Here is a 25192-nt window from a genome sequence, read left to right as displayed (position 1 = left end):
AGATCGCCACAGCAGGTGCCAGGAGGCAATGACCTCACAATATGAACCAGATAAAACAAAGGCGGTCCCACTGCAGAATGACAAATATCTCTCGCTGCAGACTTGTCTTGCTGGTACAGTGCTTCTTGCTTCTTTGCTTGCATTCACAGCTGCCTAGAGACTTTCCATGCCCATGGTTGCCCAAACTGAGGATGTGTTTGGAGCATGTGTGTACTCACAAGTGAAGAGAAGGCGCATGCGCAGTTAACCTCACTGCCATCTTATGTTGGCACCCATTCAGGATCTGTCCACTAGAGGGTACTGTTCTTGCATCTTCCGAAATAGAGAGGTTTATGGCTGTGAGTACAGAGCTTACTCTGTAGGGATCTCACTTGTTATTATCATACATTTAAAATCAGCACGCTTGAAGCTAGAGTGACTGTGGTTACACTACAGGACAGAAAATAATAAGTAATGTATACCAGTCCCAGAAAGGAAGCACTATCTGTCTAACTGTGCCATTTGATAGGGGACACAGTGCCCCAAATACCCACTCTTTGTGCCCTTTAAATTGTATTTATTTATAAAGTTTTATATAGCACGAACATGATCCCGAAGGATATCAGAGCGATTTACAATAGGGTGGAAGGAAGGACATGCATGCAACATCGATAACCAGTGATAATAAGAAACGAGAATGATTGCATAATTACAGGACAATTGAGTCACGCAGAGTAATACAATAAGCATGTATATAGCGGGCCGCGAAGGGGGGCACCCTCTGCTGTAGAAACTAGCAGTTTTAAAAGATGGTAGAATGGTCGTAGGATCAATGACTTCGAGCAGGTGAACCCAGCCCAATTAAGGTAAGAATTTTTTAATTAAGAATCTTTTGGATTCCAGTTTGAAAGCCTTTGTTGATGAGATTCTGCGTACATCCGGTGGAAGAGAGTTCCATATCTTTGGAGCAGCGCCAGAGAAGTGTATAGTCCCACCGTGTTCAGATCCACTTTGCTTCATGATAGCGGCTGCAGAGCACGTTGTACAAATGCGCCTCTATTGCGAGATGGCGAAGACGAAGAGTTGTACATGGGTGAGCACAACCTCACTTCAGGGTCACACCAAAGTTCAGGAGTTACACAGAAGCCCATCTCGAACCCATCCCTTCTTCCCTGGCTCTCCAGGCTCAGCCTCCATCCTTCCATCTTGTCAGTCTCAAAAGCCAACCTCCTCCTGGGTAAAAGAAGCCGCGAAGTGATACGGGTCCTAACTCCTGAAGATGGTGCCCCAAGGAGAATGTCAACAAAACAGATCCACAGCACCATCTGTAAACAGGTCATCAAACTACAAATGGAGAAGAAAAGGAAAGTCCCTGAGCGCTCTCGACCACTAGGCCACGCAGAACTCTTCGATCCTTCTCAGCATGTCCTGCCTTACCTAGTGAATCTAACAAACTCTAGAGAAAGAAATTCTTTGCACGAGCCAGAAGTGGCCAGCTGCCGCTCTTCTAAGTAAAAAATAGCCTACATCTCTGGATACCACCTCCTGTTGAAAATCTGACCCAGTTTCTGCTCCACCACCCATTGACTATATGCTCCTCTCATCGCACAATTTTTTTCTCTCAGGATTTTCAAAGCCGCAAGTGAAGTATTGAGTCAACGTCATGCTAGTTTAAAGGATAATATGTTACTCAACGCCATATGGATTTTTGTTCTGCGCACACTCAAAACAACAATATATGATGGCTTAATGCACAATGTAACACATAGTTTGTTATTTTATAAAAACTAATAAACAAGTTCTTAAAATAAAGTAAGGGCGACACCTCAAAAGGCATACTTAATCAAGAGAAACTGAATAACTTGGATAAAGTACCTTTTTTCTGCTCATCAATATCTCGCAGGAGATAACAAAACAGAAATTAAGATTGCTTGTAAGAAGTTGGGAATAAGAACTTGAAAAAAATGATGTCCCTATAGCAACATAGGCCATTACTGGTGAGGCAGAAGCGCAGAAGATCTGACCCTCTGTTTAATATAAACAGATTTCTAAATGGTAACCAGCAGCAAACACTAACCGTGATCGCTGCAAGCAAAATTAATGGGAAGATGGCTGTTTTTTTATTTGTGCATGTTTACTTTCTTTTGTTTTTCATATTCATAGTTGTACTCTCATGTGAGAAAGTCTGTTCCTTTTTTAGTTTGAGTTTATTAAGAACAACAAGAAAAAAGAACAGCACTGTAATAAATCCTATTTGACATAGAGATCAAAAGAAAAATAAGAATATACAACGGTTATAACTAACATGCTGTGTACAAAAAAGAAATCATATTGATAATTGGACTGTAGACGGGGAAGGGGGAAGGGGGAGAGGGAACAATATTGAATTACTCTAGAAAATTGAAACTAAGAGATTAAAACACTATAGGCATAATAATACAAAAATTTCAATAACATAGTATAAAATATATAAGCATTAAACAACTTCTAATATGCTAAGAAAAGACAACGTGGCGAGGTTATGGTGGCTTCCGTACATCATCTGATACAGTAATAACTTTAACAGCAGAGGAAGCCGACAAAGATAAGTATGTGGTTAGTGGAAGCCATAAAAGATCTGTTTAAATCGCTAAAGAAATAGGGGAAACATAATTGGTGTCAAGTCTATGATGAAAACATACAGCGTTCCACCAAGCCCTAAAAGTAACTTTATCGGTTTGTTTCCCAGTTAGAGGTTATTAAGTGGAAAGCAACAGCTAACAATAAATATAACAACTTAAAACTCGATGATGATTGAGGCCATTGGGGTGATGAGGATCCTAAGAAAAAATTGTGTAAAGAAAAGGGTGTATGAACTTTAAAAATCTTTTGAATTTGGGACCAAACTAACAGCCAAAACTGATGGATATTAGGGCAATCCAATAACATGTGTTTTAGATCGGCAATAGAACAGGAACAGGACCAACATGTAGAAAGGTGCATTTGGTGAGAAAGATGCTAATGTCGCAGGAGAAAGAAATAAGCGTTGATAAGCAAAACAAGCATTTGCAATGCAATAGGTCTCTTAATAGAAAAGTTTGAGCTTTTGGTGTGTAAAATGTAAAAAAAAAAAAATTGTTTGTTTTTCAAAATATAAAAGTATTAATTTTGTTATTAGAAATGCCAATAGTTATAAAGTTAGCAAATGTTACATCTATACCATTAGTAAAGGTACATGTTTAGTTTTCCCCGGTCTTACATGTATTGATCTGACAAATCACAATGTTTTAACAAGAACAGAAGTGAAAACATTTGATTTAACATCTTTTTATGACATTTGTAATAAAGCTTGAAACATTGACATAAAATATTTGAACCAGTTGTTGTTGAATGGTTGCACAGATTGATGCTGTGGTGGCGCTGAGTGATGTTGTTTTGGGGACAAGTGATGCTGTGGCGTTCAGTGATGCTGTTGTAGTGCATAGTGATATTGTGGTGCCCCTGAGTGATGCTGTAGTGGTGCGTGGTGGTGCTGTGGTGGAAGTGTGCACTGCCGGCTGGTGGTGTGTGTGCCTGGTGGGAGCGTGCACTGACGGCTGGTGGTGTGTGTGCCTGGTGAAAGCGTGCACTGACGCCGATGGTGTGTGCCTGGTGAAAGCGTGCACCGACGGCTGGTGGTGTGTGTGTGCCTGGTGAAAGCGTGCACTGATGTCTGGTGGTGTGTGCCTGGTGGAACTGTGCACTGACAGCTGGTGGTGTTTGTGCCCGGTGAAAGCATGCGCTGGTGGTGTGTGTGTGGCTGGTGAAAGCATGCACTGATGGCCGGTGGTGTGTGTGGCTGGTGAAAGCGTGCACTGATGGCTGGTGGTGGTGTGTGTGCCTGGTGAAAGCGTGCACTGGCGGCTGGTGGTGTGTGCCTGGTGGAAGCGTGCACTGACGGCTGGTGTTGTTTGTGCCCGGTGAAAGTTTACACTGACAGCTGATGGTGTTTGTGCCCGGTGAAAGCATGCACTGACGACTGATGGTGTCTGTGCCTGGTGAAACTGTGCACTGACGGTGTGGTTGTGTGTGTGGTTGTATGTGTGGTTGTGATTGTGTGTGTGCTTGTGTGTATGGTTGTGTGTGTGGTTGGGAGTGTGGTTGTGCGTGTGGTTGTGGGTGTAGTTGTGCGTGTGGTTGTGTGTGTGTGTGTGTGGTTGTGTGTGGTTGTGGTTGTGCTTGTGGTTGTGCTTGTGGGTGTGTGTGTGTGTGTGTGTGTGTGTGTGTGTGTGTGTGTGTGTGGTTGTGTGTGTGTGTGGTTGGGTGTGTGTGTGGTTGGGTGTGTGTGGTTGGGTGTGTGTGGTTGTGTGTGTTTGTGTGTTTGTGTGTGGTTGTGTGTGTGTTTATAAAGACGTTTTAGCTTTCAGAAGTAAGCAGCTCCAAGGCAGAACGCCTTTCTGTATAACAACTGTATCACATGTCGGATATTGAACAACGCAGGGTGTCACATATCTAATATCAACAAGCATGCCTTTAATCGCATTAATTAATGTATTTAATGCAAGGCACAGGCAGTCACAGAGTTCTATATTAACGTCAACACAACAGGGCTGTCAGATAGCAAGGTCCGAGGAAATGTGTTCAAACTAGTGGATGTGGAGACAAACGGGGAATGATGCGTGTTATCACCGATTTAAATGGCACTCACCTGTGGAAGGCACCTCGAGAATGGTGTAATCACTGTGAGAGCTGTGGGTCTTGCGTATCAAAGTGTACAAGATATCTATCTAAGTCTTCAGCTACAAAAGCAAACTAGAATAGGAAACCCGTACAAAATTGTAAATTGCTGTCCCATTAGCTAGCATTCTTTGGTTTTCTGTAATGAGGAATAACGAGAGCACAAGATGACTATATATACAAGCTACATTCACCCGATGTTAAAGATCGGGGCCTTTGAGAGTCAGCATTTTTAATGATCGGTATGCTCTGATAAGTGGCAGGCAGTGGTAGGATGCACCAAAATCGATTCGCCAACGCCACAATTGTAAGGTAATTTAAAAATCCAAAAAGACAGTAAAGCTATTATACAATTATGCTTACATTTACCAGTGTTTTTTTCCATTTCTTGACATCAATGCATGGGTTGCGGTGTGCAGCAGCGGTCCTGCAGAATGTATTGTTTGCATGTATTTGCTGTTGGCCATATTAAGTGTGTTGTAAGTCACCCGGGTGCCTTTGTGTTACCAGAAGCCATTACGATCTACGCACTACAATCGCTGGGTGTGGTGGGCACTGGCAATTTCCTCGGCTCACCTTTGGGTCGTATTACCACCCATCGCTGATGCTCAGTGGCGTGAGTAGGTGTGTGCGCTGGGAAGACGAGGCAGGGACCCGCTTCTGGCACATTGCTGGACAAGAGAAACTAGGGTTTGTACCATTGAAGCGATGTGAAGATATACCCCGGAAGTCCACTCTCGCCCCGACATTAGGACTCTGGCTGAGTGGGCAGCTGTCAAAACGGTAACGTAGGGAACACTGTCTGTGCAGCAGGGGGTGGCGCCCCAGCGGAATGCGTGGGATGTTTACATCGATAAACTGCAGGCTAAAGCACACGAGAGACTCCCTGAGAGCTAGCTTGGTGACAGTACGGAGTGCTAGCAGAAGTGAACATCGCAAGCAATATGGCCGCATATAATGCAGCGATCGTAGTGCATAGCGTATGCAACTCTTGTGTACATGCCGGAGCAACAGGTCAGCAGTTTCAGTGGGTGATGGGTAAAGCACTCACTTGGATATAGCCTTTCTCTTTACGTAATGTGACTTCGTGCGAGTTAAACTAACAGCACTTAGCAGCAGAATAAGGGTGGCAGAATAAGCCGGTTTAGAAAGTCTTAAGGGCATTCTTGTTTAAAGCAAGGTCATTGAGTAACATTTCGTCCAACAAGACATGCATGGGAAGTGGGGGGCGGCCGGGAAACTGAAAGTACGGCCGGCCGGCCGGCCATGAATAATTTTGGGAGGAGAAGCCACAGAGCAGGGCCGGCCGGCCAGCCGGCCATGAATAATTAGGAGAGGAGAAGCCCTTTGATGTGGTGCCACGGCCTTGCAGCCATGAACAAATGCAAGAAAAGAGAACACATGGGAGGGGTGGGGGGGAGCAGGGGGTGAGCCTGAGAGTGGCTGAAGCAACAATTGGAGGGCAGAAGTAAATGGGTACCAGAAGCTAGAGAACAATATAGATGGTGCAGGGAGAGCAAACATGCAATAGCAAGGTGGAGCTTGAGAAGGATGCAGACATGAAAGCAGCGTGGGTTGGGGGAGCACACTAGGGAGAGCGCATCATGGAAGGGCGCAGGGGAGAGCCACACGGGCGAAACAAGGCAGGGAGGAAGAGAAGCATTACTAGGTAGGCAGATAAAGAAAACGTGCGCTTTGGCGAGCTAAAACAAACAAACATGCACTGGAATATTGTGCAAAGCATCGCAGACTGTCAAAAAATAACCACGGTGCACATTATGTGGTGGGGCAAGCTCGTATGTGGTGTGCGAGGCGGGCAGAAAGGACGGCCGTGGGAGGTGGGGGGGGGACAGATGCTGATGTCAGATTAGCTGCGGAGCGGATCTCTAGCTAAAACAAATAGAAACATGCACTGGAATATTGTGCAAAGCATCGCACACTGTCAAAAAATAACCACGGTGCACATTATGTGGTGGGGCAAGCTCGTATGTCGTGTGTGACGCGGGCAGAAAGGACGGCCGTGGGAGGTGGGAGGGGGAGAGATGCTGATGTCAGATTAGCTGCGGAGCGGATCTCTTTCAAGTAGTTCACGGCCTCGAGGCTGTGAAAGTTAAAGCAATTAGGGGGGAGGGGGAGGGAGGCTGATAGGCAGAAGGCTCAGGCAAACTCGTGCACGAGGACGTGCACTTCTCGAAATCCGCTTTTTGGGAGCCTTTTGAGGGCCTTGGGTTTAAGTAGTGGTTTAGCTGCATTAGACTCGCATACTCATTCCTGCGGAATGGAGTAGGCGAGACCTAATAAAGGGTCTGTGAAGTCTTATGAAGTTTAAGCCATAGACTATCCCAAAGCCAAATTGGAAACCAGAAATAAAAACATCCAGTCTTACATTAGTTAGGAAGGGTTCCAACGCTACAACAAACAATAAAGGTGATAAAGGAGCGAAAGGCAGTTTCTAATGCTGAAAGTATCTGTTAAATAAATTCAAATGTTCTACAGTCACGAGTAGAAGATTTCTGCAGTCGGAAAGAGACAGTCTTCTGTGCATTGGCACATATCTCACGTACACTCCCAGTGCCATAAATAATGCATGTCATCGCACACCCTCGGGCTTCTAGTAAAAGTGAATTCTGGTGAAGGCTGTGAATACCTGCACGTCCGCATACATAAACCTGTCTTTCCTGTTCCTGGCAGTACGTTTAGCTGCACATCTTGTAGACTGCTGCCAAAGTGGGGCGGGGCAGAGCTCGCTTTGTATAAAACATAATAAGTGTGATGGCTCAAAGATGGTTTTAGGAGGGGCTGCAGGCACTACCAAGGGCTTGGGTTTGCCGCATACCAGGAGTGCCTCACCTTGATTCCACCAAATACTGCTTTCTTCCACCACTCTATACTTCCCGTCTCTTTATCTCATGAATTCAAAGGCTGCCTGGTCTTGGTTCCATCTCATGCCTCTTTCTTCCACCCCCTACACCTCCCGTCTCTTTATCTCATGAATACAGAGGCTGCCTGGACTTGATTCCACCTCACTCCTCTTTCTTCCACCCTACAGCTCTTGTCTCTTCATCTATTGGATACCGAGGCTGCCTGGTCCTGATTCCACCTTACGCTTCTTTCTTCCATCACACTACACCTCCTTTCTCTTCATCGCAGGAATGCTCAGCTGCTTAGAGTTGATTCTGCATCATGCCTCTTTCTCGCTGCACCTGACACTTCCTGTCTCTTTATCTCACTCTTGCAGGTTCTTTTTCATCCATGCTTTCACCACGTGTCACCGTTTCCCTAACTTCATCTTCCTCCTTCTTTCTTCCTTTGTCTTTTGTTGTGTTTCAAAGTCGTAGTCCCCAATGATAAGTGCCGTCGCCCATGATGTGCAATCACCGACGCATATTAAGCACTGGGGCCCTCCAACTGGAGAGAATGTTAATTTTCTTAATTCCTTGTCATTTATGTGTGCATGTATATTGCGTTCCATTCCAATATTGGAGATTGAAGTCCTCCACTCCCTAGGTGACTTAGGAAAGGAATACTCACAGGTACCTGGACGCAGTGAGTCTGGCTGTACGGAAAGCTTATCTAGCGGTTCAGTTTGGTGGGTGTGTCCATTCTCCATATATAAGATTTAGCCAATGAGGGAACACAGATGTGTTTACTTTAAAAACATTTCTATAAAAATTAACTAAGAAAAATGTGATCATTTAATTGTCCATTTGGAAAGGGAGATGCATTTGTTTGTAACATCTCACAGTCAACACTGTCAGGCCATCATGTGATCAAAAGGAGTTTAACCCCTCCCATGCTGGTGACGGAACCGTTCCGTCACAGCCCGCTCGCCGCGCCTGCGCGGCATGAATTCCGCGCCTGCGCTGACGTTCTAAAGAGCAGGCGGGGCCATAACTGAACCGTTCCGTCACAAGCATAGCTCACCCACGGGCCGTGACAGAGCAGTTCCTTCAGGAGCACAGGAGCGCTGCGAGGCCCAGCCTCCCCCTTAGCGATGCGGCGGAATTGCTGCCGCAGCGAAGGGGTTAAGTCCTGCAGCCTTGGGGTTGACTGCTGATTGAATCTTGAAAGACCTAAGACCTGAATCCCTCCTCCATACCAGTCCAGTCCATCAATCCCAATTATATTGCATTGTATTGCAGCCTTTATAGAGCGCTTACTACCCCTATGTGGGGCGCTGAAGTGCTTGTCTACATTGGTAGTACGATACACCTTGTAGAGTGTGTAGTTGTAAGGTTGTTATGTTGTCTTTGTTATGATCCTATGTGGGAAGTGTTTCCATGTTGTGGGTGCTGACCACCGAGGTGCTGTTCTCGTGTTATGGGTGGCAGCGTGCAGCAGTGTGGTGGATGTTGAACTGTAAAAGACAGGCGTGCAGTTTTATGTTTTTCAGTATGCAGGTAGCTTTGAACAGCTCTGCAGGTCCCTCTATGGTATTTCTTGATATAGTCGGCTTAGCGGGTTACTTGGTTGTCCAATCTGAAATGTGTATAGTTGTGGTTCTGAGCAGACATGCTTGGAGGGAGAGAGAAGGGGAGAGATCTGGTGGGACGCACATTTTATCATCCCATATATGAGTATCTTGGTGAGATGTAAGACGCAGCCAGATGTTATAGATATATCGGGCACTGCAGTTGTGAACTATATTAAAGTCCTTCGAATCATCCATCAATGTGTGACCGATTGCTTCAGTTGTTCCATGCCTGCTCATTTGGTGATGTTTGTTTTTTGGCTGTACCGTGCTGGTGATGGACAACCCTCATAGCAGATATGTATGATGTGAATTTAAGAGGTTTAGGTTACTACTTGCTGCTGACCGCTGCATATTATGGTATTAGCATTTTTGTGTGCCATGAATTTTATGTATGCAAGTACATAACCTTCTAATCAAAAGAGGGGAGGTGGAAAATCGATCCATTCATTTTCCAAATAGATATATGTAATCAAAGGAGAAAGGATCACTTGTCCTGCTCAACCTTAAGTATACAGGACTGGCAAAAGGTGTCCCAGAAAAAAGACCCTCATGCACGTGATGGGTATGGTGGTTTCGAAGCGGTATATCTTGGTTCTCCGCTTATAGATCACGTGTGTGCATAATCATTAGGTCTATTTTGTTATGCAGCCTCCACCCGGAGGTTCTTACCCAAGGTTGGTGCAGTAGTGAGCCAGAGATAAAAATTGTAAAAAACCAAAAACTAAGAGATACAGAATTTTATTCTGTCTGGTTTTGGGTCTGGTAAACTCTATTGTAGTGCATCTTGTAAACTTGATAATGAGTAATAGTTGCACTTAGAGTAACAGAATTGAGAAAAAGGGGGTGATTAAAAAATTGGTCGACATGTTTCTGCCTTGGTTGCCTGGATTCTAGGGCTTACGGGCATTCATCAGGACCGTTAGTGAGATAACGTGAAGGAATATATAAATAAAGTGCTCAAAAGGTGAAAGAAAAAGGTTATTGACCTGTTCCTATGTTTTGGAGGTCTTATGGTACCTGTAACGAGTAAACTCAAGTTTGCAACACGCATACAGGGAGGGGGGTGTGGGGACACACGTTAAGCAGTGATTGCTACTTATTTCTATCAATTGATAGACGTTAAACAACTAAAAAATGGCAATACTTTACAAGACCGGTTTTCATTCATGGCAATGTCAACTCTCTCTTATACTTTCCTTACTCATGCAGTTGACTATGGCATGCTTCTGGGTGAATCAGCATGCATGTGTTGGCAAACGAACGTGGTTTGTGTAGCAATACCTGTGCAATACTAATGTTGCTATCTGCAGTGATTGTGCCTATTTTGTCACTCATTGTGCTGTGACGTTCGCTCAGGTGGCGTAGTCAATAGAGTAGGTCTCGCTTATCAGTGCGTATTCCCCTTAAAGGGACACCTTTTGCCAGTCCTGTATACTTAAGATTGAGCAGGACAAGTGATCCTTTCTCCTTTGATTAGCATATGCAAGTACATAACTACATAATTCCCAGGTGAACTATAGATCAGCCCTTTTTTTTTGCTTATCTGTATTATAAAAGCAGTTTTTTTGTTGAGTTGTTTGCAATTTGTGGGTTGTAAGCTGTGGATTACGCTTGAGAGTGTGACTATTTTCTTGGCTTTGTTGTCAGGATGTGGGTGGTGCCCTTATCTAGGAAAAAGCCATGGTTTCAACTGTCTTCGGAAGTGTATATGCTCTTGGATACTTCTAATGTTGGCTGGTAGTGAATTCCAGAGCTTGGCGGCTTGTACGGAGAAAGCAAGTATTATATTAAGTGGTGCATCCCGGGAGCGCAGTGTTTTGTTTAGATTATACTGCTTGAATTTCAGTTGTAGGTATAGCATTCCTTTTCCTTGGGAGGATCTGTGGACAATGCAGAGTGCCTTTTGACTTGGCCTTCTCACAGGACCGGAGTTGTGTGTTCTCTTGGGTGAAGGCAAAGAAGAAGCCAGTGGCAGCATTTTGGATGAGTTGTATTTTGTGTATAATAAATGCGGGTGCGCCATGTTGCAGGCTGTTGGCTATTGGCATAATCAAGCTTTGAGAGTACGAGTGTGAGGATGGCTTGTAGTTCATGTTGATGTGCAAGAAATGGGAAGGAGTGACGTCCTGTTTTCAATGTGTAGAAGGCCTTCTTTGTGACGTTGTTGGCATGCAGTATCAATGATAGGTCTGAACCCATGGTTTCTCTTAGGGTTCAAACTTCTTTTGATGTTGTTGGAAAGGCTTCAAGATCCTTAAGCCTTATGGCGGTAGACTGGTACTTTTGCCACTGTCCACAATTCATAATCTCGGTCTTTGCAATATTCAGCTTTAGATGGTTAGTCATCATCCTTGTATTTATGGCATGAATGCAGTCGACGAGTTGTGCATTGTGGAGGTCGATCCATTTGCAAAATTATTTGGGTGGAACTGGGGTTAAGGTAGATTTTAAATAATAGAGGGGACTGAGGATGTCACAGTGTTGTGTGTGAGGGGATGATGTGTAAGTTGGTAGGAAGACTACGCTTTGTCTGTGAAATAAGAAGCAATCCTTTTTAGAGCATTTTCATGGATTCCGAGGTCGTGGAGTCTTTGCAGTAGTGTGTGGTGGTGGACCGGGTCAAATGCAGCGAATAAGTCCAATAGCAACAAGTCTGCTACTCGGTTCTTGCACATTGCGAGTTTAGCTCATCCCAGATTGATGTGATGGCGGGCTCTGTGCCTCTGGTCTGAAACTGGACTTTTCGTCTGATATTAATCCATAATATTCTATAAAGTTAGAGCTGGGTAAACTCTGCTCTTACAAACAAAAACAAATTCCTAAGAATGGCCTATTTGATATGCTGGTCCTGCTGGGTTTAGGTTGTTTCATTTTGAGGAGAGGTCTAGTGTAGGAGGTTTTGAGCTCTGGTGGGAATGAACCTAGATCTAAGGACTTGTTGAGTAGAGATTCTGGGATTGCGACCTCTCAAATCTCAGAGAGCTCCCGAGAGAACCGTTCTCCAAAATGTTTGGATCCTTCGGCATATCCAGATCTTGTTGGCGAAGGAACCTACTCGTGCTCCGTATCTCCGGCACTCCAGGGATGGAGATCAGGCCATCCTGAATAGACTATCTTTACTATAGAAGACTCGATGCAACATTTTAAGTTGTAGGAGCTGCAGGGTGGCTTTGATCACCACCTCACGAGGGTGCATTAGGACCGCCTCCCAGTCTATTTTATCCATACTGCCCGCATTCGCCTCCCATGGAGCTCTAAGTGTAAGTTGTCTGTTCTATTGTTTAGGTGTGTGCGATATGCGCTGGAGACCACTTTCCTAGTCAACTCTCCCAGCCATATACTATTTTCGATGATGTTATTATCCTCCAGGGCCTTCTACTCTGTGTTCTGCTTTCACTGCATGCAAGATTTTGAAAACGTGAGATGGGTGAAGATCATATTCTCCCTGCAACTCCCCAAACGACTTCATCCCATCCGCCTCTGCTAGATCTTCCAGGGTGGATTTCCCTACCCAGTCTCATTGTTTCAGATTTGACAAGTTCTGCATTTCCCTCAACATGTAGCCCTTCGACAAGGGGTCACACAGGAGAGCCTACCTCGCTCCCGGCATAGTGTAAGGCCTTGTCTGAGGCCTCTAATGAGACCATAGAGGGTCCCAGTAATGCAGATCGAAAGGGCCTGCAGTAGAAGTAATGTATGTATGTGTTCGGCTCCATCAGGGATCTCTCTAACCTCATCGGCAGATCATTTCTGGGGGAGAATCCCCACACATTTACAGCTTGCAGATGGGAGGCCCAGTAGTATAGATAGAGAGATGCCCCCATAATAGACAGAGCGTTTTGGTATTGCAGTGCTATCCAGGGGACCTCACCATCCCAGAGTAAGGAATTCACCGTACCATATATTTAGTTAAAGAAGGACTCTGGGACAGGCCAAGGAATATTCTGCAGGGGGCATAAGAATTTGGGCAAAGTGATCATCTTGAGCAATACTTTTCTACCCAGATGGCAAACGAAGTCTGCCTGGAAGTCGTGGTGGACAGTCTCTAGGTTTCTCTCCAGGAATCGTGACCGACGAGGTGTCACCTCAATGCCCAAGTAGCGTGAACCCTCTGTCAACATCCTTATCCTCGGTGGGATCAGAATTCCTTCACTCCACCTCCACAATTTGTAAAATAACTATTTATCCCTGTTGATCCTGTAGCCGGCACATTTTTCAACATTGCGAAATTCCACTGATTAGAGCAATAGAATAAGATATCATCTGCATAGAGCGAGACCTTCTCCGGCTCACCGGTCACGTCAGGTAAGCCTGTGACGTTCCCCCCTCCACAACTAAATCTTGTGAATCCAGCTCCATACAATGTCCTTCAGCTTCTGAAATCTTTACATATTATCCCAACTGCACCTTACAATTGTCTTTACAGAAACCTGTGCAAAATTGCAGGACCTTACTTTCCCTACAGTTCGTAAAATGTGTTGGAATATTTTCCAAAGCTGCAAATGTATTTTATTTGTAATTTTTGAAACCTTAAAATTGTTTTTTTGTTGTTAAAGTTTTCTAAAGAAATACTTTCTAGAGCAAATAAAGCATTGGTTTATTTACTAGGAAATAAAACAGCATTTCTCATTTATTTTGGCTAAACAGATATTCTGCTTTATTTTTTTTACCTCTGTAGGACATTTTCGCAAAGCAGCCTATTGTAATTTCTTTTTTGAAAAACATTTGCAGGTTTGCTTCAAGCTCAAAAAGACCAAGAGACATGGGCAGGCATTAGAATGTATTGTAAAAGCATTACACAACTTCCTCGTCCTGTAGTGCCTTGTACCTGGCCAATGCAAACGGTGACACCCTCTCTGCAAAATATACTTTCACCTCAGCCACCCTCTTGTTACAGGTATATTTGTTCTAAATCACTACTCAAATGTATCCTTTAGTCGTTGAAACATCTGAGGATATGTTCGGTGTCTCTAATCTTGCGGTTGAATCTTTTGATGTTTGTTGTATATGTGGTCCATCATCGCTTTGGGGATGGACTTCAAGGAGACTGGAGTTGGGTTAGGGTTCGACACTGCCAGGATGTTGTCGGTGGGACCGTGGAGGAGCCGGTTCATGGGACAGGCACTTATCGAAAAGGTATGTGGTCAGCAGACAGACATTTCAGCTGTAGGGCTTAGAGGTGGGCGTAGTCACCTGACACGTTTGTGTATAAGGCATCTTGCAAACCCTATCCACGTTACTCTAATTCCACTCCTCTGGAACGTGCTCACATTCTCAAATATAATGATTCGTTATCTGAATCCATCAGCAAAATAATCACATTCTCTGGGCATTTAAAGAAAAGACTTTTAATATTTTATCAAACATAACCTAATAAGGAAATGTAAATCTCAAAAACATTGCTAAAGAATTTAAGGCGGGTAGTTGCAGAAAAACGTATGAGACTACATTCTCGATTATTCCTTCCAAACCAGGTGCACAGAAACAGTTTGTCAGCCAAAATAGGGGATATTCTTGTAATGTCTGAGCTCCTTAGGTTATGATTCCTTTATCCAGGTTTATTTACAATCCAAGTGTGATCATGGTCAGACGGTCATTTCTTGGCGAGCGTGATCTGCCCCGGGTTTGGGTACGGCGGCGTAGGATGTGTTGTCGCTGTGTCTTCTGTAGAACACCCTCACCACGACAGACACAATGAACATCTCCACGATGAGCAGATGGTTGTTCATAACTGAGAGAACGATAGAAACAGAAAGTTAAAAATCTCCATCAATGTTCTAGCATAAAAAAAAAATTCATAGCTATTGTGATTCCATTCAGCTAACTCAGGCCCTCAAAGGATAACATATCTAAAAAGAACACATCTAGAAACCTACCACACAAAGTCAAAGTCATATGGTCTTCTATAGCACAACATATCACTGTTAGGTCTCAAGGCGCTTGCGGACACAGTGAGATCAAAAGCTATTAGTTGGGAAATAGCCAGGTTTTTAGTTCCTCAGAAAAGGACATGTGATCTAAAATGGAAGATATATGTGGGGGGAGCTTGTTCCAGAGATGGGGAGCAAGATATGAAGAAGACCGTCCACCTTGTCTCGTGGTGCGCACTCTCAATGGTGTTAAGAGAAATTTAGAGCTAGATCTCAAGGTTCTGTTCGGTTGGTATTTACACAGTTTTTGGTCTAGGTACCCTGGGCCAGAATGGTAGAGGCTCTTATGTATGAGGCAGAGAGTCTTAAATTTGCTTCTCAGCCTAATTGGTAGCCAGTGTAGGAATTTCAAATTGGCACTGGAGGATGATCTCCTGGGTAGATCCAAAATGAGTCTGGCAGCAGTGTTTTGCAGGATTTGTAGCTTGGCATAGAGATTGTCATTTATGCAGGTCAATAGTGCATTACCATAATCCACTCGGCTCATAATTAGTCCCTGGATCAATGGTTTACGAGAATCGATTGGTAACCACTTAAAACTCCTGCGCAGATTGTGTAAGATTCCATAACAAGTGCCCACGACCCAGTCCACATGAGCTTTCATCGACAGTTTATTGTCGATGATGATCCCCAAGTTGCAAACAGTTGATTTTGGTGGTGGGCAGGGGCCCAGTGGTTGTGGTCACCAGTCACTGGACCAATGATCTTCCGCTCTGCCAAACAGAATTATCTCAGTTTTGCTCGTATTCAGTTGCAGTTTATTTTGACCCATCCAGTTATCAATGTGGGTCACACATTTCTTGAATCTGATGATAGTGTCTGAGGGGTCAGGGCCAAAAGTTATCAGCAACTGGGTATCATCGGCATACGATACCGTTTCAAAGCCATACAGTTTGATTATTTTGGCCAAGGGAGTCAGATACAGATTGAGGAGCATGGGGCTCAAAATGGAGCGCTGCGGTACTCCAAAACTCACTGATCTACTACATGATGCCCTAAGACCAAAGTGAATCGAGGTCGATCGGCCTTTCAAATAGTTCTTAAACCAGTCCAAGGCCTTCTCCTGAACCCCCATCTCCCAGAGCCGTTGTAACAAGATGCATGGGAGATGGTGTCAAAAGCGGCCGATAGATCTAATAGCACCAAAATAGCTGATTAGTTCTTGTCTAGGGCAAGCCTGATGTTATCGATCATTTCCACTACCGCTGTCATGGTGCTGTGCGCTGCCCTAAACCCTGATTGAGAGGGATCCAGCAGATTCTGTCCTTCGAGATAGCCGGTTAGTTGTCTATTTACTAAGGCTTTAAGAACTTTCCCAAAGTAAGGCAGCAATGAGATAGGACGATAGTTAGCTAGTTTACTAGCATCTGAGGTCGGCTTCTTCAGGATAGGCCTGACAAGGGCTTTCCACCACCTAGCAGGAACGATGGCTTGGTTCAGAGAAAGATTGAATATCCCAGTGAGCCTTGGTATCAGAGAGGGAGCCAGGATCTTGATCATTCGAGGGGGGAACGGATCTGTAGGAGATCCGGATTTGATTTTAACAATAGCCTCCGTGACCTGCTCCCTAGTTACTGGTTGGAATTCAGTCAACAGGGTAGTTTGTAAATCGCCACTGGTGGTTGTCTGCGCATAGGTCCCATCCTCCGGCGGGAAGGATCGATATATAGCCCTGATCGTATCCTCGAAAAAGAAGGATGATTTATCAACCCACTCCTGGGAAGGCGACACAGAGGATTGAATGGTTTCAGGGGTGGTGAACTCTTTCATAATTTTGTAGAATTCTTTGCTTGAATTCGCAGCATTAATAATCCTCCCAGCTAGAAGTGGGCATAGTTGTCTAACATTTCCACAAACAGACACAACTCATCGCAAAGTCTGATTTTGAGATTGGGAGTAATTAAAAAATCCTTTAAAGAGAAAAGACCAATTTCCCTTTCAACCTATCATGCAGTTTATGTCGGGAACTGCACCTGGAGATCAGGAGACGCCGCACACCACTGGTCAGTACCGGCTACACTCCCTGTCCCTCGTCAGAAACTTCTGGATCTCCCTCCCTCCGAGAACGTGCTGGGGTTCTCCTCCTGGGCAGTCTCTCCTCTTGCAGGGCCAGGCACTCTCCTTCCTTCTGAAGAGACAGGCAGGCAGACTTCCAGAGACTTAGGCAGAACTTCAGCTTAACCAGTGGGTGGCAGAGGTAGGGCGATGCCCCCTCACTCCTGGGAGACTAGTTGTCATGAGGATATCAGACTGATCACACAACAGTCCTTCCGTTTCTCTGAGGGGCACTCCCTTCCTTGGTGAGGAAAACAGTGGAGCTGGAACAAAGTGGGTAATATGAATCTCAGGCCTGAGACTTAGTTGCGTTCTTATTTCAATTTTTCTAAGTGTACAACTTTTTCAGACAGGGGAGGTGCATCCACTGTCTAAGGCTTCAGAACCAGTTTGGGTTGGTTATTTTCTATATGTCATTTCTGGATGTTCCAGATAAACAAAAGGTGATGGGAGGAATTCTCGCAATTTGTATAACCACGGTCAATCATTAGGGGTAGCATTGCAACTGATTATACTTTGCCCACAATGCCACCTCAATTTGGGCCCAGCCATATGCAAATCAGTCTTGAGCAGTCCAGATCTAAGTACGCCAGGCCAGGACCTCTCTGAACCACAACACAACCAACCCAAGACCTGTTCAGCCCTGATTGGCCCTCAGACGAAGCCTTTAGTGCAAGGTAATGGCTCTCACAGGAGGTGACAATGCCACTGGCTTCCAGCAGGTATATCCAACTCAATGGCACAATGGAGTGTGTGATCTCTTGCACCAGCAGTCATCAGCCTTCCTGAAGTGGAAATCATGGACAGGAAAAAGGGAAGGGCCTGCCTAGAAACTTCATCACCTTAACAGAAACTGCAGTCTCCCACCTTGCCCCGTACCATCTACGGACTGACAAGGGAGGCAAGAAGAACTTTCAGCAGCTCCTTGCTAACAAGGCCCTCAATGAATCTATCATGCCAGCACTGTCTCGACTCTTCACTTAAGCGTCTAGATCTTCACTCTCCCACTACAGGAATGCGAGCACAGTTTCACTGCGTGGGGGAAGCTGTCCGTATCCTCCATCTTGAGCCATTCAAAATGGGTCCCATTGGCCCAAATGCTCACTCTCCCCACATGTGTCAGGCACCTTTTGCACACACACACACACACACACCCAACATATACACAGAATGCCAGTGAATGGTTTGGGTTCATATTCAAAGCCTAACTTTAGATGAGAAGGCTCAGTAGACAGTGCTCTTTTCTGACACAGAAGGAGGTCCAGGATTCTTTGAAAGCACCAGATTAGCATGACACCATGGTCAAACAAAAGGTCAGGATAGCAGTTTCACATACAGTTGAGCAGTCAGGGCACGGGTACATACCAGTTCATCATGCAGGGGACATCCCTATCCCAAAAGTAATATTATTTCCAACCATTGGCTTTAATGTTAGGACATATGCCGACAACATAGGGCATGCCTGTGTGTGCATGTGTCCATTCCATAAAGCCATACATATTGGTTTTGACACTGCTTGTTTGTTTTAAGGCTATACTGGGAACATTTTGGGCTGAATCCTGATCCAAACAAAAACATTTGCACAGGGACCAGAATTACAATTTGTGTGATATTTATCAGTTTTCCCCAGATAGATTCCGAAAGATGCTGAAATTTACTGGGGAAAGTGGCCCACCAACTAGTCAAAATATGAAAATTTGATGACTTAAATACCGACTCTGCATGTTATGCCCCATTTTCAAGTCAGAAATCCACAATATGAAGTAGTTACCATATGCGGTAAATACCTCGCCCAGGGGTAGTGGCAATTACCCTATGTGGGATACACCCAACCCTATTTCGCCCAACTTGTAATGAAAGCTATAATGTGCAAGAGATAAACTGCAGCTAAGGGGGGCTCAATCTATTGCCAACAATGTGGGACATGAGGAGGTGCACTTCTGTGCAGAATTTAAGAGTTTAAGCCCATATAACGGATACGCCGACACTATGTCGGAGTAGAGTGGGCTCTCTTGCACCCTATAGTATGTAATATAGCCTTATAGCCCGCCGTTACGGGCTATACCGGCTATTAAAAGCCTGCGGCAGGGTTAAAGGCCCGAGCCGAAGGCAAGGGACTTTAACAAGGCAGCTGGACTTTAATCGCCGGTATAGCCCAGCTACGACCGGCTATAAGGCTATTAGAACATTCTGCCACTAGAGGGAAGAATGGTCTAACAAATTAAACAAAGCCTTCAGGGATCATGAGGGGATTCAAATCTCCTCTGAATCCCTGAAGCCTTTGTTCACAGTCGTGTGAACATAGAAGCATTGGAATGTTGGAACGCTAGGCTTGTACCAACCATTATAAGCCCGGAGCACTCCATTGTTTTTCTAATACGTAACATAAGAGGCTGTTCGGATGCCACCGGTGCGACCACCGAAAATAACCGAGTAGTCTGGAGTGAAGAATGACTAAACTTGGTCAGGCTCATATGAACACTTGGTAACACAGTGTAGCTTATAAAAAAAGCATTGGCAAAACCAGTTTGTCTTGCCTACACTAGGTCTTGGCTGTATCAATGTTTTTAGCCTTGTTGTACAGAAGTGCTGCGTCTGTGCAGCATGGCTGGGCTGGAATGTAAAAATAAAAGTGCAATGACGCAGCCAGCAATGGACGCGTAATAGTGTATTTTTTATTGCTGAGAGATACGGTAAGAAACATTGAGGGATGGCGATGCTCGGGATTAGACTGCACCAGACATGGCGTGACCTGAGGAAGGTTTGCGTCCCTGACCATGAGTCAATGACATGACTTCTTCGGGTCATACAGGAGCAACATTCCTCCCACAGGTGACACTTAAGATAAGCACCGTCAAAGAACCAACAACCAGGACAAGCTCAAAGAAAAAAATAAGTACCTTCGAAAGCACAACCAGTGGAAGGACACACACTGGAGAAGGAAGCAGTACTTCGGCCATGCTCCAGAAGATGGGCAAAACATGAAGAGGAAGTGAAGCTGGGACAAAATAAGAGAGTAGAGCAAGAGATACAAGTGAGAGTGATAGAGGGTGGAAAGAGAGAGGGGAGGGTATGGAGAGTGAAATCAGAATGGGAGGAGAAAGATAATGGATGTATGGGTAAATGGGTGGATGGGTGAATGGATGGACGGATTCGAAGGCCTCATGCTAGAATAGTAACAGGGGAATGCTCCCCTTATGCTCCCTCTCTCAGCACTATGTGGTCTGGCTTGAACATTTTTGTGAAGGCTGTTTTAGTTTCCCAGTCTGGCAAAGCTGCTATGTTTGGGGGTTGATGGGCTGGGAGTGTGATCTTAGATACCTCCACACTGTTGGAGCCCTCGTGCACCTCTCATGCTCTGGGGGACCTGCAGTGCACGTGGCAGGGGAAAAGTGGAGACTGCCCCTAGATAGGCATTCCGATCTCACCTCTACCGAAAGACAGACCGCCATACCTGGTTCGGTGGAGGGTTTAGATTTAAGACCGGAAGAAAATGGTGCTCAAGCAAGTTCGCAATGGAGTTTGAGGTGTGAACAATGAACACGGTGCTGCCTGGTCAGGGGAAACAAACCCAAAAGAACCTCTGCAAGTATGTAGGTCAGGGCCCACACTGTAAATTAGAACCAAGTCCTGTGCACACGTATTAGGGTATTAGTTTTAGAGTAAAAACCACTATTCAAAGTACTATCTGTCCAGAAATTATGAAGGTCGACACCAGGAGTATCTTTATGATGATTTTATAACAGGTTTCTTTGATAAATACAGAAAGAAAAACCAGCCGACACGTGTTTCATCACTAGGGAGTAATCCTGTGACTCTTCAGGGCTGTAGGAAAGAAAATCAGATGTGCGAAAGTCGCTGGACCGGTGATAATTCCAACCCGGTCGTAACATGGGTTCAACACAAATGCTACGATGGAAGGGGAGGACAAATCTGTCCCTCTTGCCCGGTTTTCTCTTTCCAACAAAAAACACAAACGAGCGGATGTGTAAGTCCGTCTGACAGAGAGATCTTCGCTCCCTGGTCTAGCGGGTGACTGTTGTGTCTCGATACCCGGAAATCGAGAGGCAACAGTTGACCGTTAGACTAGGGAGCGAAGGTCTCTCTGCCAGACGGACTTACATGTCCGCTTGTTTGTGTTTTTTGTTGAAAAGAGAACACCGGGGAAGAGGGACAGATTTGTCCTCCCCTTCCATTATAGCATTTGTGTTGAACCGTGCCACGACCGGGTTGGAATTAAGGCTGCAGTACCTGGCTGTGGGTGGAGGAGAGACTCTTAGTGAGCAAAGAATGCACACACACTGGTCGAGAACAGGTATACATCAAATCTGGCTTTCCAAAAAAGCAAGAATCGAATACTGCACTTGCAGTTCTCTGCCTGACACCTGCTCCACTAGAAATTAGGGGCCAAATTTACGGCCAAGTGGCACAGCGCAGTGCAGTAAGTTCGTCGCTGTGCTGCGTTGCAAGGAAAGGTCAGGAATGTAAATAATTAATCCCATTACGGCACATTCCTGTCCTTTCCCCAACACTGTTGCACAATGGGCTACCTAGTTCCAACGCAGGCACCCTTGCACCATGGTGCAAGGGTGCCTCTGCTGCATGCACCGGATCAATCAATGAACTGGGATGCGGACCCTGAGTAAATACCAGTGGCCGAGATTGATTCTAGCTTTCTACCGTCACGTTTTTGTATACTTCGTTGATAGCCTTAGTGGGATATATATGACCAGATGTTGGCCCTGTGCACACTGTGCCACTGGAACCAAGCTATACCTGACCGATGAGCCCAAAAAAGGGCAAAACCGGTCTTGGTTGCATGTGTTTTGGTTCAGGGAGGGCCTGGCCTTTAGGTTCGGGCTGGACTGTTCCTGCTGGAGCAGGGTCAAGACTGATTTGAATATGGCTGGGTCCAAACTGAGGTGGCATCATGTGCAAATTAGCAATGGACTGAGATGCGGCCCTGAGTAATTACCAGCACTGAGATCAATTCAAGCATTTTCTCCATCACTGTTTTGTATTCCTCATTTCTTGGAAATGCCAGTCTTCTGGGGGAGTAGCTGCAACTAGACCTATATCAATGCCTATCCAAGATGGCTACGGCTCCAGTGTTTATTTCTTGAAGTTCCCAATCCAAGATGGTGTTAACCTTTTCTCTGTGATGTAATTTCCTGCTTTTTGCATACAGAAGTCTTTTGGGAGAGAAGGTTGCATCACAGCACATTCTTTCCCCTATTTTTCCCAACATTTGTTGCACATTCAGATACATTTGTGTCCCTAATTCCTCGCTCTTTTTTCCTTCAGCAGGATTCCTTTGGATTCTTCCTTTTGCAAGACCTAATGCTTGGCTTTTTCTCAACCTTGATTCGGGGAGATTTAGGTGCTTTGCTTTTCAATCTCAGCAGTAACTATCAAGGACAATCAAGAATTGCCTATATTGCCAAAGAGTTTTTTTCTGCAGGTTATGGATTTTTCCTCTTAGTTGAGACCCTCTTAAGGAGGCACTTAAGGCCTTTCACATACAGTACAGCATGCGGGGTGCCACCATGACATACAGGAGGTCGAGCCCTTTCCTCGGGCAGTCAATGGAGGAACCAGGGAGACCTTCCCTGCATCCAGGCCTTGACAAATGCATCTCCACCTGGCAAAGATGGACTACTGTTTATCCCAAATGTTTGCAGGAAAAAGTAATTTTCTTGATGCATATATGAACCTTTTAATCCACCTCAGTGATTCATGTAAGGCTGGTGTAGGATACAATTTCAGACAATTATGCCTGGATCATGCTTAGACTTGCCCCTTTCGTATACTCACGCTGTGACCTTGCTTTGGAGGAGTACGGAGGGGCGCAGGCCACTGTGCCGGTGTTGGCCAAGATGGAAAAGATGGAGGTCTGCAAAGCACTGAGAATGAGTTGGATCTATAGGGGCAAAAAAGGTTAAAAAGAGTGTAAACATAGGCTCACTTCATGCATCAGTTTGGATCACTTCAGCAGTCCCACCTTAAGTGATCACTCATTTGAGAATCCATCCACCCTAGCATTCATCTCCAAAACTGTTAATATAACCTTCTTTAAGCACCTGCCACCTTTTTCACCCAGGTCAGTTTCCTCAAATACCAGCTCATACTCTTTTCGGGGTAGCCTCCTTCAAAATCTACCCCCTTACGCACCCATTTTCTATAGCCCCCCGCTTCCTTCAGCACCCACCCATTTCAAAACCCAGCAAATTCAGCACTGGTTCACTTCAGCTCCAGCCCTCTTCATACCAATCAACTTTAATAGCCACCTAGTACACCACTCACTGACAACAGCATATGCTTCTTTTATCTTCTACTCGCTTCCACATCAATGCATTGTCCTCATCCACCCACTTTACCATTTTTTGACTCATTGTCCACTCACTTCATCGTCTATCTGCCCAGAGGCTGACCTGCTCACAGTGTTTGCCAATGCCAGTCCCGCCACCACCACCGCCCGACTCACCACCTTATACCCTTGCCCCTATCCACACCCACCCACCTCGGCATTCACACACCTGATCTTCCAGCTATCAATGCTCACCACGTCTGGGACTCCACACTTCAGTGGTGTGTTTACCAAGATTTAGCACTGTGTTTGCGTCACAAAAGTTATGAAAATTGATGCAAAATCCTTTTTTTTACTTTCCAGTGCAAAACTTGTTTAGAAAAATGGATGGTAGCACAACTCTTGTGTACTTTGTCTATCTTGGATAGGTACTTGCACCTGGCGTGCAGGGAGGACTCGGTCTGCCACGACTGCAGGAACCTCAAGGGATTCCTGCTGATAGTGGACTGCATGACAGGAGGTCTACGAAGCTAACTTGAAGAGTCAGAGGAAGGAGCACAAGCTATGGAGGATCAGGGATGTAACAAGGGTCAGTGGCAGGAACTCAATATTTTATTTCCCTTCTTGTACATGCTCCAGCAGGGCATGCCCATGTCCCTAAGAAGGGGTGTGTGATTTAGCCACATTTCCACTCCTAACCAAGATGGTTGTCATTATAGTTTGTGCTGCTAGAACTCCCCTCTCAAAGATGTGGCCACCATTTTTAAAGATTTCCTATCCTGCCTGACTCATAGAAGAAGAGGCTTTGGTCTGAGAAGGATGTGGTTCAATCCTTTCACATCCTCTACTTTTCATCGCTCACCTTAGACACTTTGGGGCACATTTACAAGCCCCAGGTGCCGCCATAGCGACACTTTTTGTGATATGGAGTAAGGCAAAGCAGTGCAAATCACTGCGTTGCCTTACTCTGTGCTAGAGAGGTGTTCCATGGGCGTTGCGATTGGTGTTTCCACGCAACACCCATGGATTTCGATGCAATCCCAGATTTACAAGACCATGTAACCCTGGGGATGCACAAAAACCTTATGGCTCCTAAGGTGAGGCATAATGAAGAGAAATACCCTTATTTCACCTCCTTGTTTCCTCTTTCTGCATGGACTGCATTCTGCAGCTCGCACAGAACAAGGAAAAAGCCTCCCAGTGCCCCTTCCTGCACAAAAGCAATCCTGCCAACAACTCGGGCACCCTTGCCTCATGGTGCAAGAGTGCCAGCGTTGGCGCTAGTCTGCCAAACGACACCAGTGCAGGGAGAAAGCACAGGAATGCACCGTATATCATAAATACAGCGCATTCCTGCCCTTTCACTTTGAGGCAGCCCAGCAAGATGATTCGCTGAGCTGCCCTACGCCAAATCCCCATAAGTGAGCCCTTCTGTGCGTGACTTTTGCTCTTTCTCTGTAGCTGTATTTCCTACTCTCTTGCCTGGCAGCACATTTGTTGGACTCGACTCTTCTCTGTCTCAGGGTAACTTTGGTGCTTTGATTTTCATCTTCTGCAAAACTCATCATCTTTTTTCAAGAACTACCAACATTGCTAAGGCGTTTTCTCTGCCATTTGTGCGAATTCCTCCAACCAAGGGCAATCTATCGGGGACACGTGACACCCTTCATGTGGCTCCATGAGTACAGGGAGGAATCTCTCTTTTCTCAGGCTATAAAGAAGGCATTCAGAGAAACCCTATTTGTTGTAATT

The 25192-nt window shown here is 45.2% G+C and overlaps 1 protein-coding gene across 1 annotated transcript in view; it reads right to left on the bottom strand.

Annotated features, from left to right (window-relative positions):
• Positions 1 to 14476: 14476 nt before the first annotated feature.
• The window catches only part of LOC147684206 (organic solute transporter subunit alpha-like), a 64453-nt gene continuing 53737 nt past the window's right edge, over positions 14477 to 25192 (bottom strand). The window contains exons 8-9 of the mRNA XM_086944608.1: positions 22948 to 23053; positions 14477 to 14879 (exon numbers count right to left, since the gene is read on the bottom strand). Coding sequence (XP_086800734.1) covers positions 14734 to 14879; positions 22948 to 23053 — 252 coding nt within the window. The 3' untranslated portion in view covers positions 14477 to 14733. The remainder of the gene's footprint in view (positions 14880 to 22947; positions 23054 to 25192) is intronic.

This window comes from Lissotriton vulgaris, chromosome 11 (assembly GCF_964263255.1).
Source record: "Lissotriton vulgaris chromosome 11, aLisVul1.2, whole genome shotgun sequence".
Taxonomy (NCBI): domain Eukaryota; kingdom Metazoa; phylum Chordata; class Amphibia; order Caudata; family Salamandridae; genus Lissotriton; species Lissotriton vulgaris.
The sequence above is the reverse complement of the archived record's forward strand: the minus strand, read 5'-3'. Positions and strand labels throughout refer to the sequence as shown.